Source organism: Eucyclogobius newberryi, unplaced genomic scaffold (genome assembly GCF_026437365.1).
Source record: "Eucyclogobius newberryi isolate DKJ021-1_F unplaced genomic scaffold, fEucNew1.0.hap1 SCAF_1, whole genome shotgun sequence".
Lineage (NCBI taxonomy): Eukaryota > Metazoa > Chordata > Actinopteri > Gobiiformes > Gobiidae > Eucyclogobius > Eucyclogobius newberryi.
The window spans coordinates 47,128,928-47,146,490 of NW_027315723.1; the positions used below are offsets into that span (position 1 = coordinate 47,128,928).

General features: G+C 41.1%; 1 protein-coding gene and 1 non-coding gene across 2 annotated transcripts in view; both read left to right on the forward strand.

The window, feature by feature from the left end:
* The first annotated feature begins 7,190 nt into the window (after positions 1–7,190).
* trnat-agu (transfer RNA threonine (anticodon AGU)) lies at positions 7,191–7,263 on the forward strand. Its single transcript has one exon. It is a non-coding gene; the product is annotated as a tRNA-Thr (tRNA).
* A 5,719-nt stretch (positions 7,264–12,982) lies between these two features.
* spega (striated muscle enriched protein kinase a) overlaps positions 12,983–17,563 on the forward strand; it is a 153,067-nt gene continuing 148,486 nt past the window's right edge. The window contains exons 1-2 of the mRNA XM_072447447.1: positions 12,983–13,175; positions 14,082–14,474. Of these exons, the coding sequence (XP_072303548.1) occupies positions 14,105–14,474 (370 nt within the window). The 5' untranslated portion in view covers positions 12,983–13,175; positions 14,082–14,104. The remainder of the gene's footprint in view (positions 13,176–14,081; positions 14,475–17,563) is intronic.

A 17,563-nucleotide genomic window follows, 5' to 3' on the forward strand; every position in this document is an offset into this window, starting at 1 on the left:
CTTCCATCAGTAACTACCAATACTCGTAAGATTTGCTGTTTAATATTGATATAATACTATTTTTAATATGTTGCTTCTCTACACAGTCATGAAGTGAAGGAAACGGTTCAAATACATTTTTCATTTTTAATAACATTAACCCCCGGATCGAATCGAAATCGGATCGAATCGGAAATCAGATCGAAATCGGAGCAAATCGGATCTGAGAAATCGGAAAGAAACGATTTTGAAACGTAAAAATCGGAATCGAATCGATTCTTGAAATTTTAATCGAAACCCAGCTCTATGTGGTAGGCTTCTGGTATTACTCGTGTACTTTAATTGATGAGAAATAACTCCCACGGGACTCCGTTTACAAAGTTTAATCCACAGTTTGTGACACTTTTTACTGGAGTAATCAAATACAGCTATTCTCAAAAAATAGAATACTACGGTAAGAAAACCATTTGGCTCTGTATTATGCGCTGTGTCTCCTGCGCTCCTTCCTTGCGTGTCCCTTAGTGCTATCTCTCTTAAAGTGACAGTAACACATTTACGTCAGAGTAGGCAAAGACTACAAATAAATTCTACAAATAAAACAAATGTAATCAAATTAATTTAGCTTATTTAAACAACCAAATTATTTATCCGTGAAACATAAAATTACACATTTATAACAAAATATCAACACTGTGTAGATTTCCATATGAACGTATACATAAACTAAACTTGGCTCTCACAGTCTTGGTACCAGCTGCACCTAAAAGGGCCAAAGGGACCAGGGAAATTGCCCATATTCTTATCTGTATCAAAACCCCTTTTGGGATAAGACCTGTCACCAGCCTGGCCCCAAAAGCGCCAAAAGGACCAGGCCAGAGTCCCAACAGACTAGCCTGTATCAAAGCCCTCCTTTCTGAGCTAAGACTGGGCAATAGCATGGCCCCAAGAGGGCAAAAAGGACCAGGCCAGAGCCCCCAGAGTCTAGCCTGTATGAAAACCCTAATTTCTGGGCTAAGTCTTGGTACCAGTCTGGCCTAAAAGGACCAGAAAAATTGCCCCGAGTCTATCCTGTATGAAATCTCTTCTTTTTTGCCTAAGTCTTTGCACCGGCCTGGCCCCAAAAGGGCCAAAAGGACCACGGAAAGGCCCTTGAGTCGAGCCTGTATCAAAGCCAAAAGGAATAGGCAACAGGCCCCCGAGTTTACCCTGATTCAAAGCCCTCCTTTTATGGCTAAGTCTTGGCACCAGCCTGGCCCCAAAAGGGCCAAAAGGTCAGCCTCTGGGGCCATTTCCCTTGTCCTTTTCTATAACTACTATACTATAATATAATATATTTGCGAGCAATCCTTTTCGAGGATGCTGGACATAAAAATTAAGAAAAGGAACAGACTTTGTTGCGAAAATGACATGAGAGTGGCGCTTGCCAAGGTGAAGCGTTTCTGAACTGGTCTCTGAAAGGCAACAGCTGAAGTCACACTGATTTGCAGAAAATATTCATGATTATGTTTTTGTTTTTGTGTGAAAATGTTGTTCTTTGAACACAGTGATGTTAATGCACGGTTCATTTTGTGCACCAGTAAAATATATACCTATGTTTTGAATTTGAAAAAATCATATTTTATCTTTCCAATTAAGAAGGGTTCAGTGAATGCGCTTATGAAACTTGTGGGGTTCAGTACCTCCAAAAAGCTTAAGAACCACTGGAATAGAGTATATAATTCGGGGGAGAATGTCTGTGAGGAGTCTGCTTGGGATTGGGTCTAGGATACAAGTTGAGGTTTTAGAGAACATAATGGCTGAAGTTATCTCAGTGAACCTTTCTAGATTTATGTCGGTGTAATCCCTCATTCGTCCAGGCGTGTTCCATAGTAGAAAAAGCTTCAGTTGTAGTCATCTGGACTCAGTTTGAAAAAATAGACGTTTCGACTCTCATCCAAGAGTCATTGTCAATAAAAGAATTTAGATCGAGAACTCCGATATTAATACTGTTCTGTGGTAAGACCCGCCCATTGGGCGGAGCCTTCCTGAAGTAGAAAGAGTTGTTTGTTTCAACAGAAACTCCCCCCTTGTATCTACCGAGCTAGCCTATTCAGAATCTTAATGGGCTATTAGAATCATCTTTGTCTTTGTGAGACCCTGGCTCAACCACCCTGAGTACCTGATTAGCATCCGAATGTCCTTGTCCTGGTCCTCTACCTTTCCAGGGGTTCAGTAACCCATTATAAATAACAGGAAGATTAAACCTTAGCCCTCCATTTCTGTTTAAAGAAGGTCTTTCTTTTTTAACAAAAATAGCTTCCTTGACTCCTCTTTCAAACCATCTTTTCTCCCTGCTTAAAACCTTCACCTCACCGTCTTCAAACGAGTGATTAGAGGCTTCAAGATGGAGATGCACGGCACTCTGAGGTCCTGAACTTGTATTTCTTCTGTGCTGATAAAGCCTCTTGTGTAGAGGCTGTTTTGTTGGCCTGTCGGAAAAACTGCAGAGAATTTTTAGACAACACGAAGTCCCTGTTTATTTTAAACCAGGAAACACTTTAAGACAAAAACTGGTTCACCCTAAGGACAAGTTGCCGACTCAAAAACAGAGCAATGTAGTTTATTCGATCCAATGCAGTGAAGAAAGCTGTAAAGAACGTTACATAGGTGAGACAAAACAGCCTCTACACAAGAGGCTTTATCAGCACAGAAGAAATACAAGTTCAGGACCACAGAGTGCCGTGCATCTCCATCTTGAAGCCTCTAATCACTCGTTTGAAGACGGTGAGGTGAAGGTTTTAAGCAGGGAGAAAAGACGGTTTGAAAGAGGAGTCAAGGAAGCTATTTTTGTTAAAAAAGAAAGACCTTCTTTAAACAGAAATGGAGGGCTAAGGTTTAATCTTCCTGTTATTTATAATGGGTTACTGAACCCCTGGAAAGGTAGAGGACCAGGACAAGGACACTTAGATGCTAATCAGGTACTCAGGGTGGTTGAGCCAGGGTCTCACAAAGACAAAGAGGATTCTAATAGCCCATTAAGATTCTGAATAGGCTAGCTCGGTAGATACAAGGGGGAGTTTCTGTTGAAACAAACAACTCTTTCTACTTCAGGAAGGCTCCGCCCAATGGGCGGGTCTTACCACAGAACAGTATTAATATCAGAGTTCTCGATCTAAATTCTTTTATTGACAATGACTCTTGGATGAGAGTCGAAACGTCTATTTTTTCAAACTGAGTCCAGATGAAACAACTGAAGCTTTTTCTACTTTCTAGATTTACTGATAAATTTATATGGGACATTAGTTTTACAGCTTGGGCTAGTTCAGGGCTAATAGTGGGAGTAATTTCATCTAATTTATCTCTGATTGTTTTTTATTTTATTGTTAAGAAATAGGAGGAAATCATTAGAGCTGAGAGAAGCTGGGATTGAGGGCTCTACTGCACTGTGACAGTTTGTTAGCCTGGCTACAGCGCTGAAAAGAAATCTAGTGTTACTTTTGTTGACTTCTATTAGATTTGAATAGTATCTGGTTTGGGCTTTTGTCAAGAAATTACACATGAATCAATGCTATTACTTAACAGTCAGAGAACATAATTCAACATAGAATATTAAACGACACAGAAACGTCAGTCTTTTGTGTGGCTTGCAAGGGAGAGGAAGGCTTAGCCGAGTCAAGATGTTGTAGGCAACCTGAACGACTTTCCAAAATCACTCTCAGCGTTCCTCCCTCTTACAAGTCATTTTATTAAAATCACACATAAAAAAAGGCGGGTCACATTTCTCATTGGTCAGCTTCACATCAAGGCACTTGGCTTTTACGACTCTTTGGTATTATCTTTAGAGATAAAAACCTTGGTGAATGTTCTACCCATCTGGTCCCCAGGATGGGAGGAACATTCCTCACGGCTGCTTCTACAACATCTTCACACATGTTATTAGAAATACATGCCTTTCCCTCCCCCCAGGCTAATGATGCAGATAACTTTTAACACACAAATATAATCATATATTTACATTTTATCACAGCTTTACGCAGAGCCTACTTATAGGACAGTAGGCAGCTGTTCCATGCTTTTAGGGATTTTTCTGTGTGGGAGCGACAAAATGATCCTTCTAACTTTCCAACTCTTTGTTTATGTGAACGCAGTTCTTCATTGTACCATGGGGAGGCTCGCTTTGGCCTAATGACCTTCTGTTTTAACGGAGCTGCGACATCGTGTGCAGACATCAGAAAATTCATGGTCAAGTTGACAACGTGCTCACTTACCCTGGGACTAAAACTGTTCTCAGCAGGATCACATGACATGTAGCTGAATATTGGCTCTTTTATTTCTTTGAACTTTGATATAGATTTTTCAGATATTGTCCTTTTCATTATAACTTTATTCTGTTGGGCTGGATAATCTTTAAGAATAAACTGAAAGGTAATTAGGAAATGATCTGACAATATAGGGTTTTGAGGGAAGACAATGAGGTCACTAATCTCTGTTCCATACATTAGGACAAGATCCAGAGTGTGCTTATGACTGTGAGTCGGTTTATTTAAATTTTGAGTGAAACCAATGCTGTCTAACAGGGCACTAAAGGCATTACTGAGAGAGTTATCACTCACGTTCACGTGGATATTAAAGTCTCCAGAATTAACCTTTTTTACCCAGGCTAACACTAAGTTTGATATAAAGTCAGAAAACTCTTTTAAAAACTCTGAATAGGGACCAGGAGGTCGGTAGATAACTATGAACAAAACTCATTTTTGGTTTCTCATATTTGGACACGTGATTGACACATGAGGCTTTCAAATGAGTGAAATGCATTGTTAATTTTAGGGTCCATGAGTAGGCTTGAGTGTGAGACCACTGCCACACCACCACCTCGGCCTGTGCTCCCGGAGGTCTGAAAGGTCACATGGGTGGGTGGGGTGGACTCATTTAGTCTGACATAATCATCTTGTTTCAGTTAGCGCTAGAAGATCTATGTTATAGTCACTAATTAATGAATTAACTAAAAGCGATTTGGAGGGGATTAATCTAATGTTTAGCAGTCCACATTTTATATGCTCATTTATTTGTGTCATTTGTGAGTGATATTTTTGGTCTGACGCCTGAAATAGTTTTTCTGAGGATTGACTTTTTGGCATTATACGCACGAGGGGCACAAGCAATCTCTATCTGTGTCGTCGGTTGAGAACTATGGCCTTGGATTTGGAGGTGCTGATTCTCATCCCAGCCGCTTCACACTTAGCTGCAAACTGTCCCAGTGCATGCTGCAGGTCCGGGTTTGATGGAGCCATCAGGACAACATAGTCTGCAAACAGCAGAGATGAGATCCTGTGGTCCCTAAACCGGACACCGCCTAAAAATACTGTCCATAAAAACTATGAACAGAACCGGTGACAAAGGGCAGCCCTGGCGGAGCCCTGCCACTGTGGGATGAGTGATGGAGGGAGGAATGAATGAAGGGTCGAAAGAGGTCGAATAAGAGACGGACTCAGGTGCGAGAAGAGATTCGAAGGAGAGACTGAAGAGAACCAGAGGGACATCAAGCTGCCCGGTGGCCCTGGAATAGACATCCCTGTGCCCAGTGGTTCTGAGAGAGGAACTTTGGGGAATGAAAAAGTGTGGCTATCGGTCGTGGATCGGAGCTAGCGTGTGGCCGCTGACGTGGATCGGAGCGAGCGTGTGGCTGCTGCCGTGGATCGGAGCGAGCGTGGCTGCTGGCGAGGCACTGTAGTGCGAGCTGAGCTAAGAGCGAGAAGGAGAGCGCATGGGTCCCTTTGGCTGTGGAGTAGAGGTTGGTGTGTGTGTGTGTGTGTGTGTGTGTGTGCGCACGCCCAGGAGGTAGGGGTCCACGGGAGAGGTGCGTGCGGAGGAGATTATGGTGTTCGAAGGCTATGGAATCACGCCTACCGTGTGTGTGTGTGCGGTGGAGAGGGGACCTGTGTTTGTGAATCCTCTGGGGAACGTGACAACTGGAGGCACAACCTAATATTTAGACTGACTGGGAACAGGTCAGAATCTGAAAACATGATTTGCTACAAAAATATCCTATGAATATCGTTGTCGAGATAATGCTAACAATAAATTAATATATATCCTGGCCAGAATGCTACTTAGTGCTTTGGATAATCTTTCAGGCAAATCTACTCTGGGAGAAGATCCCAGCAGCAACATTTTATTAGATACATTTGAATGAAAGAGAAACCATAAAGTCAACTAAAGCTTTTGCTAATATTAAGAACATTATGTAAAAGAAGTTCTGATGGGAGAAAGTACAAAAGCCAGAATATTTGTGATATACTGTATTTCACTTAACTTATAGTTTTGTATTAGTGAAGAAAAGATGTGAACTGAAGTGACCCTGAACCAAAGTGCCATTTAAATTAACACAAATAAAAGACTATTAAAATCCACTGTTGTCATATAATAGTCATAATTGTATTTTGATAAAAGTTAGTCATTGGAAACGCGAGATCGAATCAAGAGCTTAGAGTTGACTATGCATATAAACCTGATGCTGTCCTAGCGCCCTCTGCTGGTATGTTGACACATTTTGTGCCAACAAAGTTGTTTCCAAGACGCAGTATTTCACATTAAAGGTTATGTGTCCAAAAAGCCCAAAGACATGTTAAATTACTTAAAATTTGACTGATAACTTGATTTATTACTAATGTCATTAAAGAGGTCATACAATACAAAAAACTTTAATGAACTCTTAACCTTGTTATAACAGTGTTTTCTCATTATTAGTTTAATCAAAGTTGTATTTTCATCGAGTCCTGCATGTTTCAGTCAATCCTGTATTGTCCTGCTCAGAAAATTCCTGTTTTAATCCCTGTACTTAGATGTGATTCGTTTGAAAATAAAGACTCAGAGTGACACATGTACAGTTCTAAAATGTCACTTTTAAAAAATTAAAACAGGTAAATGACAATCTGCTGCTTGTTACAGTGAATGTCAGTTCAGCATTTTTGAACAGGAACTTCTACTACTACTATTACTACTACTACTACTACTACTCTACTATCAAGCCATTTTAGATCAATATAGCTTGAAGAACACCTGAATTCTGCTTGGTGCTTTGGATGATCTCTCAGGCAAACCTCCGCTCTGGGATGTGACAGTCTCTTCAACATTACATTAGTATATGGAGGTGTGCAGGTATGTTGTGTGACTCAGTCTTACGAACACACAGAGACAACTTGATAAACTGGTTGTAAATGCAACTTGTATATGGTGCTGTGGCTTAGTGGTCAAAGCGCCTGTCTAGTAAACAGGAGATCCTGGGTTCAAGTCCCAGCAGTGCCTTTTAAGGACAGCTTAAGCTTGAGTGAGTGAGAGGCCTTCCACAGCCACATTTATGTGGGACAATGAATCTGCACATAGAAGAAAATAGGCCCACTCACTGTATATCCAATTAACAAGAGAAATTAATAAAAACATCTTTCAACATAAGCACACGTTAAATTTCTTTCACACTGAAATCAATGCACAAAGTAAAATGAATGAAACACGTACAGTAGCAGCTAACTGTGCCGAATAGTAAGTGTACTGATGACCTGAAGAAATGTGACCTTAACTGGTCAAGCTAAGACTACATAAAAATAATAACTTTTATTTAGGATTATTTTATATCATATTTGGGATATAGAATAATTTGTGCCATGAAAATGTAAACAAAAAGACATGTTTCAGCTTAATTTCTTCTCGATATCCATCTTTAAAAAGTCAGATCTGATGCACTGGGCACAATCCGATAACCGATATCTGTGAAATACCCATATTGGATCTGTCCCTATTTCTTTTTACATCATACTTTTCAAAAAGGCGTTTCTCCTTTCACCCAAGAGTCAATTTAAAGACAAAGACAACACATGATAAGGGAACTTATTCCTGTGTTTCATTGCTGGAAGTTTAGTTCAGCGCTTTTCTACCATCAAGGTACTCAAAGCGCTTTACATCAAGGAACACCAGCCACCCATTCACTCACACATCCAACCCAGATTTACGCAGACACTGGGGGGTGAGATAGGTTAAGTGTCTTGCCCAACGGCAGTATTCACACGCCCCGTGTTCTGGTTTCTTTTTCACAAGTGCTCCGAGGACATGTGAATAATGAAGAATAGCTGCAGGTACAGTATGTGCAGCAGAATGACTTATGTGGGACCCACTACAGATGGAGCTGGAATTCATTGTGTATTTTCCGATTGCTGACAAGGCCTTTCATATTTTAAAGGTTCTTTAGGGTCTGTCACGCGCTTGTCTCCATGGAGATGTTGGCTTTAAACTTATCCATGAATTGTTTCGCAACAATAGAAACTTAACAAATTGAACAAAAGTTAGAGTTAGCAAAATGATAAATGTATTGCAAGTTCAAGGTCCCTAGTATTGATCAGGTTCAACATAACCAACAATGGAAGTATTTTCATCAATAATGATCTTAACAGTTTATTAAGAATTATTTAGGCTTAGTATCTACTTCATTAATACATCAACACTAACTAAGCCTTAATGATGCTTATTAAACTACTTTGTTTCTCATGACTAAAATCTTTGTTCATGCTTCATAAAAGATAATTAAAGGCGCAATGGACGATTTTTTGGCGATTTGAGAACGCAGGTGGAAGTGCGCATGCGCACTCCCCCGTGCGGACTGATACAACACACACGTGCGTTTGTTTATTAGCGCGGCGGATCACATCGCATCTCTCGTCTCCCGTAGATTTCCGTCTTCTTCTGCGTCAGCTCGAACTGTCCGTCTTCATTTTGTCCCGTACACTGAGGGAACTATGTTATGATAGATCAATGCGCTTAGACACACGGAAACGTGAGGACGAGCCTGACGCGGCTGCAGGTGAGCGGTAGGTGCGTTTTATGATTGTTACGTGGCAGGACTAATCGGCCGTCCACGACACGAGGAAATATGACTCAGATTTGGGCCAAAAAAATCGTCCATTCAACCTTTAAGGTGTAGTTGCTATTGCTTAAAAAGTGACATCCTCAATTTAATCATCTCGGTACTAATTTATAATAACCTTGATCATTAGTATCAACAAGACATGAACTAAGACTGAAATGATTATGAACAAATAGTTTATTCAAGCTTAGTAACCACATAATTAATACCCTAACTCCTAAACCTAATCTATTAATTAAGTAGTTATTAAGCCAGAATCCTTCTTAACACTTTAAGCCCCAGTGTTTCACCCTGTTACCAAATGGTTAGAGGGTAGTCACCCAGGACAGATTAACACAAAGACATGCATCCAAAACATTTTGAGGAAATAAAAAATGTCCTTTAATATGTTCCCAAAAGTCAAATGTTAACTAATATTAATATTAATTATAATACTAATACTAATGCAGCTACACAAAAATCACTGGAATCCAACCATACCTAACGTATTATTCCAGCACCAAAACTCACCAAATAGGAAGTTGGAAAATGCAGAAAAGATCCCAAAATTGTCAATGGTGGGTTGATGATTAAGTGGGTCAGTGTGAGCCGAGCTGTTGTTCCGCTGTAGAGGAGGTGAGCGGCGCTACTGGGCTGCGAAATCCAACCCCCGAAAAGCTGTCCCCCCCGCCACTTTAAGGCACTGTGCAGGAGAACTGCCCCCCGTCTACACAGACATTAGGTGTTAGGTGTTAAAAAAAATGTAACACCTCCCATGCGGGAGTGGCATCTAAAGAAAAGAAGGGTTAAAGCATATCAAGTCCGAAATATAAGTCCCATTTTGTCCATTGCATTAGCGTATGTAAAAGTTTGTATAAACATCAGGTTCCTCACATGAAATGAAGCCGTTACATGTTTAAAGGTGCTCTATGCAAGTTTTCTATTTGAGGGTCCGTCTAACAGGGCAAGTACAAATAGGGTCCTGTTTGTCTATGTGTTACTACTGTTAAAGTTTCTCCTGAAACCAATCTTCTTTGTTACCATACAAACAATGTAATGGGCCAGCTCCTCATCATTGATTAAAGAGAAAGAGACACTCATGCCATGGATTTAAATTAAATTAAATTAAATTAACTGGATAGAGCTGGATATTCAACTTATCTGTAATTTTCTGAGGGCCAAGGCCCCTGGGCCACTACTGCAAATACATTTTGAGTTGCACAAAATGTCCCCAACACTGTCTCAATAAATTGAGTTAATACAATACAATAACAACTTACAAATTAGATTTTTGTGTGAAATAACATACAAAATGCTTTACCAAGCTTTGCAAAATTGCCCATCCAGTTCTGAACCAAAATTCAACAAGGACTAGATTAGTACCAACCAGGTCTGAACCAGGACTGACCTAGAATCAAAACAGGTCTAAACCAGTGTTAACCCAGAATTAAACCAGTAACCAAGATTTTTATTTTATTTGATATATTTGGAAGATGGGTTGTGGGCCCGATTAAATCGCTTGGAGGGCTGGATTTGGCCCGTGGGCCTTCTATGACTATATGTGAATAGCCCTGGGATAGAGTATTGCTAGCTTAAACCTGTTTTGAGTCAGGCCCTGGGGCACACCTCATGTGATTTTATGTACCTAAGAGAAGCAGGTATCTACACTTACCATGAATGTTCTGTCTGTAGAACATGTAGAACATGTTCTGTAGAACTACTTCTGTAGAAACCTACAGAAGGTTTATTTCCTACTGTGCAGTAGGAAATATATAAGTCAGGCCCTGTAAGTCAGAATGTAATATTATACCTCAATCTTTGATTTATGTTATAAATCTGCTGATACCACCCATTGCCACTTGGCACAAGTTGGCACAAAATGCTTGAAATTGTGTCATCTAAAACTAATGTTATATGGAGCCATTTTTTGTCATGTAATTTGAAAGGTTTTGTTTGTCTCTAATTTTCACCTTCCCAGTGGCTTATGCAGATGCATGGTTTATGTATTGATGTAAATATGATGTCAATAAAACCATCAATAAAACATCCAATACGTGAAATGCAATATCAGAAACAATATTGAATGAACACTGTTTGTGAGTAATCCTTAACAAGTGCTTTAAATTCATAAAATGTTTATCTGATTAAACAAACATCTATGTTTTGTTCCATAGATATGGAGCAAAGTAACTGTAATCCTGTGACTGAGCAGTGACATGAGTGTTGTGTGAGGTAGTGCGACTGCCCCTGTACAACACAAGAATGTAGAGCTCACAACTGCACAGCAAGTACTGTGGGAATATTGTCTATGGTACTTTTTCCCAATTCTGTGTTGATGCGACTTAACTGTAGAATATACATGTCCTGAGACCTTAATGATAACACCTGAAGGAGCTTCCACCAGACATTAGCTTCATCTTAGTCTCTTAGTCCATGCTTTATTAAGGCTAATGAAGGTGCAGTTAATATAAAGTAGTACTAAATTAAAACTGAATTTTAATTAATCTCTGAACAATAACTTGTTAATCAACTTGTATGTACTTCTTTGATGTCATTGTGACAGTGTGTTGTCGTCACAATCGCTTGAATCACCCAGTTCTGCCTTTTATTATTAGACCTTCTTTTTATAGCCGCTCCAACTGTCACCCGCATGCCTCTCTCCCTCCCTCCCTCTCTCTCCCTCCCTCCCTCTCTCCCTCCCTTTCTCTCTCTCTCTCTGTCTCTCTCTCCCTCTCTCTCTCTCGCTCCACCCCACACTTCCAGCCAGGCCCCTATCAAGTCTTTAAACCACTAAGTCCTTCCCACGAGTCATTTTGATAAGGTTCTCCAGGCTTGAATGCATGTGGTGGTAGAGGGGCAGAGGGGCTAGTACTCACATATACCTGAGTACCTTATGCATATAGACCATACTTCAGATGCTTTGTTGAGGGCTGAAACAAGTGAATCGATTCATTGCAACTAATCGATGAATAAAATAATCCTCAACTCATTCAGTTATTAGTGAATAATTGTTTATAAGAATATACATAAGATCCCAAGAGATGCCAGATAAGAGGTTTTATGAGTCAGACAAAGCAGTAATTACATCAAAATGAAGGTAAATGTGTTGTTGATGAAAAATCTAATTTAGTCAGTAATTCAATAAAGATGTCCTGAAGAGGCTTCACTTTAGCTTTATCAGGGGCAAATCTAATAAATGAATCTAATCTATGGGCCATTTCCGCTCTAAAGAACTAATCAAATAATCAAAAGAATAACCGTCAGACAAATCGATTATCAAATTAAAGGCGCAATGGACAATTTTTCGGCAATTTGAGAACTCAGGCGGAAGTGCACATACCACTCCCCCGTGCGGACTGATACAACACACACGTGCGTTTGTTTATTAGCGCGACGGATCACATCGCATCTCTCGTCTCCCGTAGATTTCCGTCTTCTTATGAGTCAGCTCGAACTGTCTTTCTCCGTCCTAATTTTGTCCCGTACACTGAGGGAACTATATTATGATAGATCAATGCGCTTAGACACGCGGAACCGTGCTGCTCTCGGGGGACGAGCCGCACGTGTCTGCAGGTGAGCGATAGGTGCGTTTTATGATCGATACGTGGCAGGACTAATCCACGAGGAAATGAGACTCAGATTTGGGCCAAAAAAAATCGTCCATTCAACCTTTAATTGTCAGTTGCACCCCTAGTTTACAATATGAAACGATTTGATATGACATGTGTGTTTATTGCACCGCTCCTTCAGGTATGATTTAGTTCATCTAATTGTTGTCTATCCTTTGAAAAGACTAGATTTTGTGCATTATTTAATGTTTTGTCCTTCCACTTACATTAACCTCTTATAATAAATCAGATGTTACGCCCAGACAGTTTCTCTTCCTTGAGTTGTAGTTTCCCCAACTACTTTTTCACTCTGTCTTGAGTCATTTCTTGGCCTATGACTTTGTACTTCTACTTGAAATCCACGGGATACAAGTTGTGCAGCTGTCCCGCTCCTCCTCCTCCCCCCTCTGCGAGAGAGAGAGAGAGAGAGGCTCAAAGGTTGTCCCAAGTCTTGTAAGCGGTTGACATTTCGCAGTCCTACCCCTCTCCAGCGCTCCAACTCTCCCTCTGTCTCTGCCCGTAGAATGAACAGGACCAATAAGAGCGCCCGCTAATGCTACATGATCCGGCCCGGACTTACACCTCAGACTTTGGCCTGGGGCTTTTTGCTCCGGAACGCACATAGATGACATGGATACTGTTACGCTAACCTGGAGTTTGTGGGGATGTGCGCCGGGATTCTGGCACTTGAATATGGATCAACTCTAGTAGTAAGTGTTGTGTTAGGAAGACACACATTTGAAAATAATATGTTTGTCGTTACGAATGTATCTAAAAGGCAAGATGAATGAGTTGTGGATATTAACACAGAAGTGAAAAGGACACACATTTTGAAACCACTAAAAGAGAATTACAATGAAATTACAGTAGCTCTTTTTGAAATCTTGTTCTTTAATCATTTGGTGTCCCTTCTTCTGGCTTGTGTCCAAAATGAGGTATTTTTTCATTGATTATTTATCCACTTCAGATCTCAGATCTGTTAAACAGCAACACATTCAAAAACGTTGGTGAATGTATTCAGAGAAATGTTTGAAAAGATCACGTTGTATGTAATAGAGTGTGATAAATGTGAGTCCCAGTTTGGAGCGGAGGCCTGAGCAGTGACATAAGCGTTGTGTGAGGTAGTGCGACTGCCCCTGTACAGCACAAGAATGTACAGCTCACAACTGCACAGCAAGTACTGTGGGAATATTGTCTATGGTACTTTGGTATAAATGGGTCATCATTATTTAATACAGCTTTTCTTTATGTTTTTTAGTATGTGATAAAAACGTTTTACAATCTAGAATATCCAGGGTCAGAAATGTTAGTTTGCCTTTCTAATACAAAGGATGGAAAAAAACAATACAATTTTGGCACCTTGAAATGATATTTGAGCTTCACATTGAGCTTCATTTTGTAATATTAATCTCTGGATTAAATGAAAAACTATTGTGGGCTCAACTTTTCTGGAAGTATTGATCCTGTAAAAACTCGTGAATGTATTTTTTTGAGAGGCTAGTGCCAAGTAAAAGCAGGAATGGAAGTTTACACCTGTCTTCCATGGACGGGTTGATGACGTCCAAAACAGGGAGAAAAAGTTGATATGCTCACGTTTTCTTTCATTCACTTCTTCCAGACAGAGCCCGATCCCCTTCTAAACAAAATGTCCGCTGACCCAGGCTCCAGCCCTGGCCCCGGCGTCCAGTCCCGACAACCCAGAGCACTCTCCCAGAATGCCACCTCTTCTCCACAGGACCCCGCTCCTCCAGTCTTCAGTCGCAAACTGCGCAAAGCGGCGGTGGGCACGGGCTGCGACATCCGCCTGCGAGTGTCAGTGACAGGATGGCCCGCGCCGGCGCTCTCCTGGTTCCACAACGAGCAGCCTCTGGCCCCCTCCGAGGCCCAGGATGGCCACGGGCTGTGGATACGAGACTGCAGGACCACGCACGCCGGGCTCTACACCTGCGTGGCCTCCAACACGCTGGGAGAGGCTCGCTGCAGCGCTGTGCTGGCCGTCATGGACCTGGGAGAAGGTAAGGGACGTGGCCAAATACACTGCAGAGCTCACGATAATCATAAGTTATTTCTAATCTTGGCAGCAAGATGATTTCTCTTGATTTTAGTGAGTTCACAAACTGGAGAATCCATCTTGTTAGCTCGGGTTAGTTAGCTCCCGCTGCTCCCGCTGATTTGTTTGTAGTCCGCACCAGTGGAAAGCGGGCCAATCACAAGCGGGACTGGAACTAATCACAGAGCAAGATTGTGGTTTGGACGGAAGGGAAACCAACCCGAACCAAAACAATTTATTTCTATTTCAGGAGAAATACGGACGTTTTTCAAAAAGGTGCACACAATGGCACTTTGTACATTTGTGGATGAAAAAGAGGACTGTGCTGTTCAGAACACTGGACTTAACACAATTTAGATTTTTATACTTCTTCCTCTGTTGTGACAGATCTGAGCTACAGGGTTAGCAGTATGTATGTTTGTGGAGGATGTTACTTCAAAAATGTCCTTTTTTGCGATTTGCTAATTGCATTTATTCAAATTGCAATTTTGATTTGATTGCGATAATTCTTGCCTCCTTACTGTTATCGGGCTCATTTTTTATCAATATCGCCCACCTCTAATTTCAACTAATAAATTAATCAATGAAAATCCTTTCATAGAAGAGATTTATAAGAGTCTACAGTCTAACAGTTTCTGCTGGAACGTTCCAAAGTGTTGGTTGCCCTTGTGCCAGACAGGTATTTGGACCAGCGAGGAGAGATAAACCAGAGGGAATGTCTCTTAGGCTCCTAAGGGTCAAGGAGGTCACAGATGTGTTGTGGAGCTTGTTGGTCAAGAGCTTTGGAGGTGATTAGAAAAAGCTAAAATGAGTGCGATAACACACCAGTATCCATGGAGGGAGGCCAGTACTGGTAATGTTGATTTCTTGATGAGAGAAAAATTGCATTAGCCTTAAATGATGAAGACAGCATTGGGTAACCTTGGTGATTTTATGGTGGAAAGAGAGTCCAGGATTACTCCAAGCTTCTATTCGTTTCAGTCATACTTTCATTTATTTAAAAAAATAATTGTGTCCTAAAAAGTGCAATAAGTAGTACTTTTTATGGCTTCAATCATAACCATGTATTGAGCCATGGCCACTGCCTATGTTTCAATGCAGCTCTGAAGAAACAAGAGACAAATAATAAGAAATACAGAACGATGAAACTGTAAATCAGTAATATAGTCAAATTGAAAGCAGTTTCGGAGATATTGCAGTACTGAGCTGCAGAGGTTGGGGGCAGTGATGGAGAAGGCTCTGTCTCCCCAGGTTCGGACCTTTGTCCTGCAGGGGAGGGGCAGGAGGTGGAGGAGCGGCGGGATCGAGATGGACTGTGTCGGTGGTGCAAGTCTGGGAGGTATGACGGGACGAGGTTATGGAGGACATCGAACTGGATCCGCTGAGGGATAGAGAGCTAGTCCTGGAGCACAGGGGGATGAGCTCATGGGACCGCGTGTGTGTGAGGGCGGCGGGCAGCAGAGTTTTGCCTGTATTGCAGTTTATTGAGAGTTTTGTTTGACATTGATTGATTGGTTTATTTTGAACTTAGTGTTGGACACATATGGTTTACAATAATGATATATTTGCGTACCCCTACCAACATATAGGTGCACAAACAAGTTCATATTAAATTGCACATATTAATTTGAATGTCCATCATGTGCCCATGTTTCACGTCAATGAGAAAACTACTGATAATAGCTCAAAATGGAGTAGGAAGAAGAAAAACGTATAAACTTATAAACTCTCACCCAACTGTTCATCACTTTGCTTTGTGTCGTTGCAATATTTTAACAAAGTTACATTTGACAATGATCGTAAAAAAGCTCTCATATTCTATGATGGTCGACATGATGGCCCCAGCCAGTCCCAAACACAGCAAACGGAAACCACAGCAACAGACCAACAGTGCAGAGGGCAGTCAGACCAACGACACATCAACCCTCCACAGGAATGCAATCAGCCATTACCTCATGACACCAAATTAGCTCAATAATGAATAATTCTTAATACAACTTTGAGAGGGTTTTGTCTAAAATCCTCCTCCTGTCTCCTTTAAAGCACTCATATCATGCACAATTGAGTTTTCTGAACTTATAACCAAATCCTCTCGCCTCAGAGTGTACTGATTCTGAATCACCTCAATAACTGACGTTTTCTCTGTTTTGTGGCTCTGAGAATCTTCCTTGCTGTTTTTAAGTTCATAAATCATCACCGGACTAGTTCTGTGCATTTCTGCCATTGAATCACAATCAGAAACCAGGAAGTGGGCAAGCAGCTGCAAAAGTGTTGATTTTAAAATGGTGTAATTCCCTCGGCAGCCAGTAGATGAAAACAAAGCCCAGTTACTCTGGCATCTTCCAATGCTGTGAATTGTGAAAGAACATTTTTCTAGTTCTAGTTTCTTAGTTACAGTTTAAAGGCCAATAACAATACAAATAATGCATAAGATTTGCCCTGGTTGTCAGTAAACAGGTTCCACACGTAGCAGCTGCAGTTTCCCTGTGTGCGTCTGCTGCACTTCTCATTCCCAGCCTTAAATTAGAGCACTGCACAGCTGACCCCGCCCCTTTAGCTGTGCTGTGTTTACGGACGGCAGGAAATAAAGGCTGCGACCGTCTGTCATATGAGGCACAGAAAACCATTAGGGGGCCCCGCTGTGAGCAGAACGAGGGCCAGTGCACTGTTTATAACAGTGCAGGGGCGGGGCCTCAGCAGCTGTGATGTCTGAGCTTATGGAATTGTGGAGGGAGGGAAATCCACTGTCAAAAAGATTACAACATTTCACTCCAATGATTAAACTATCTTGAACAACCTAACCCTAATGTAACCCTAACACCTGTTAGATTATCAATACAGTTTAAAACTAAATACATTTCCCCTCTCCTCTTGTGCTTTGAAACAGCCAATTCATCTATAGAAACACAGAGGACCGTGATTCTGAAACAAAAAGTCTGCGTTGACGGTCTGAAGAGGCTAAAGTGAACGGCACACGGAGCTAAAGCTGCAAAATGCAGATTTACAGTTCAAAACACCAGGATCAGTGGTCTCAGTCAACATAAAGTTTTACAA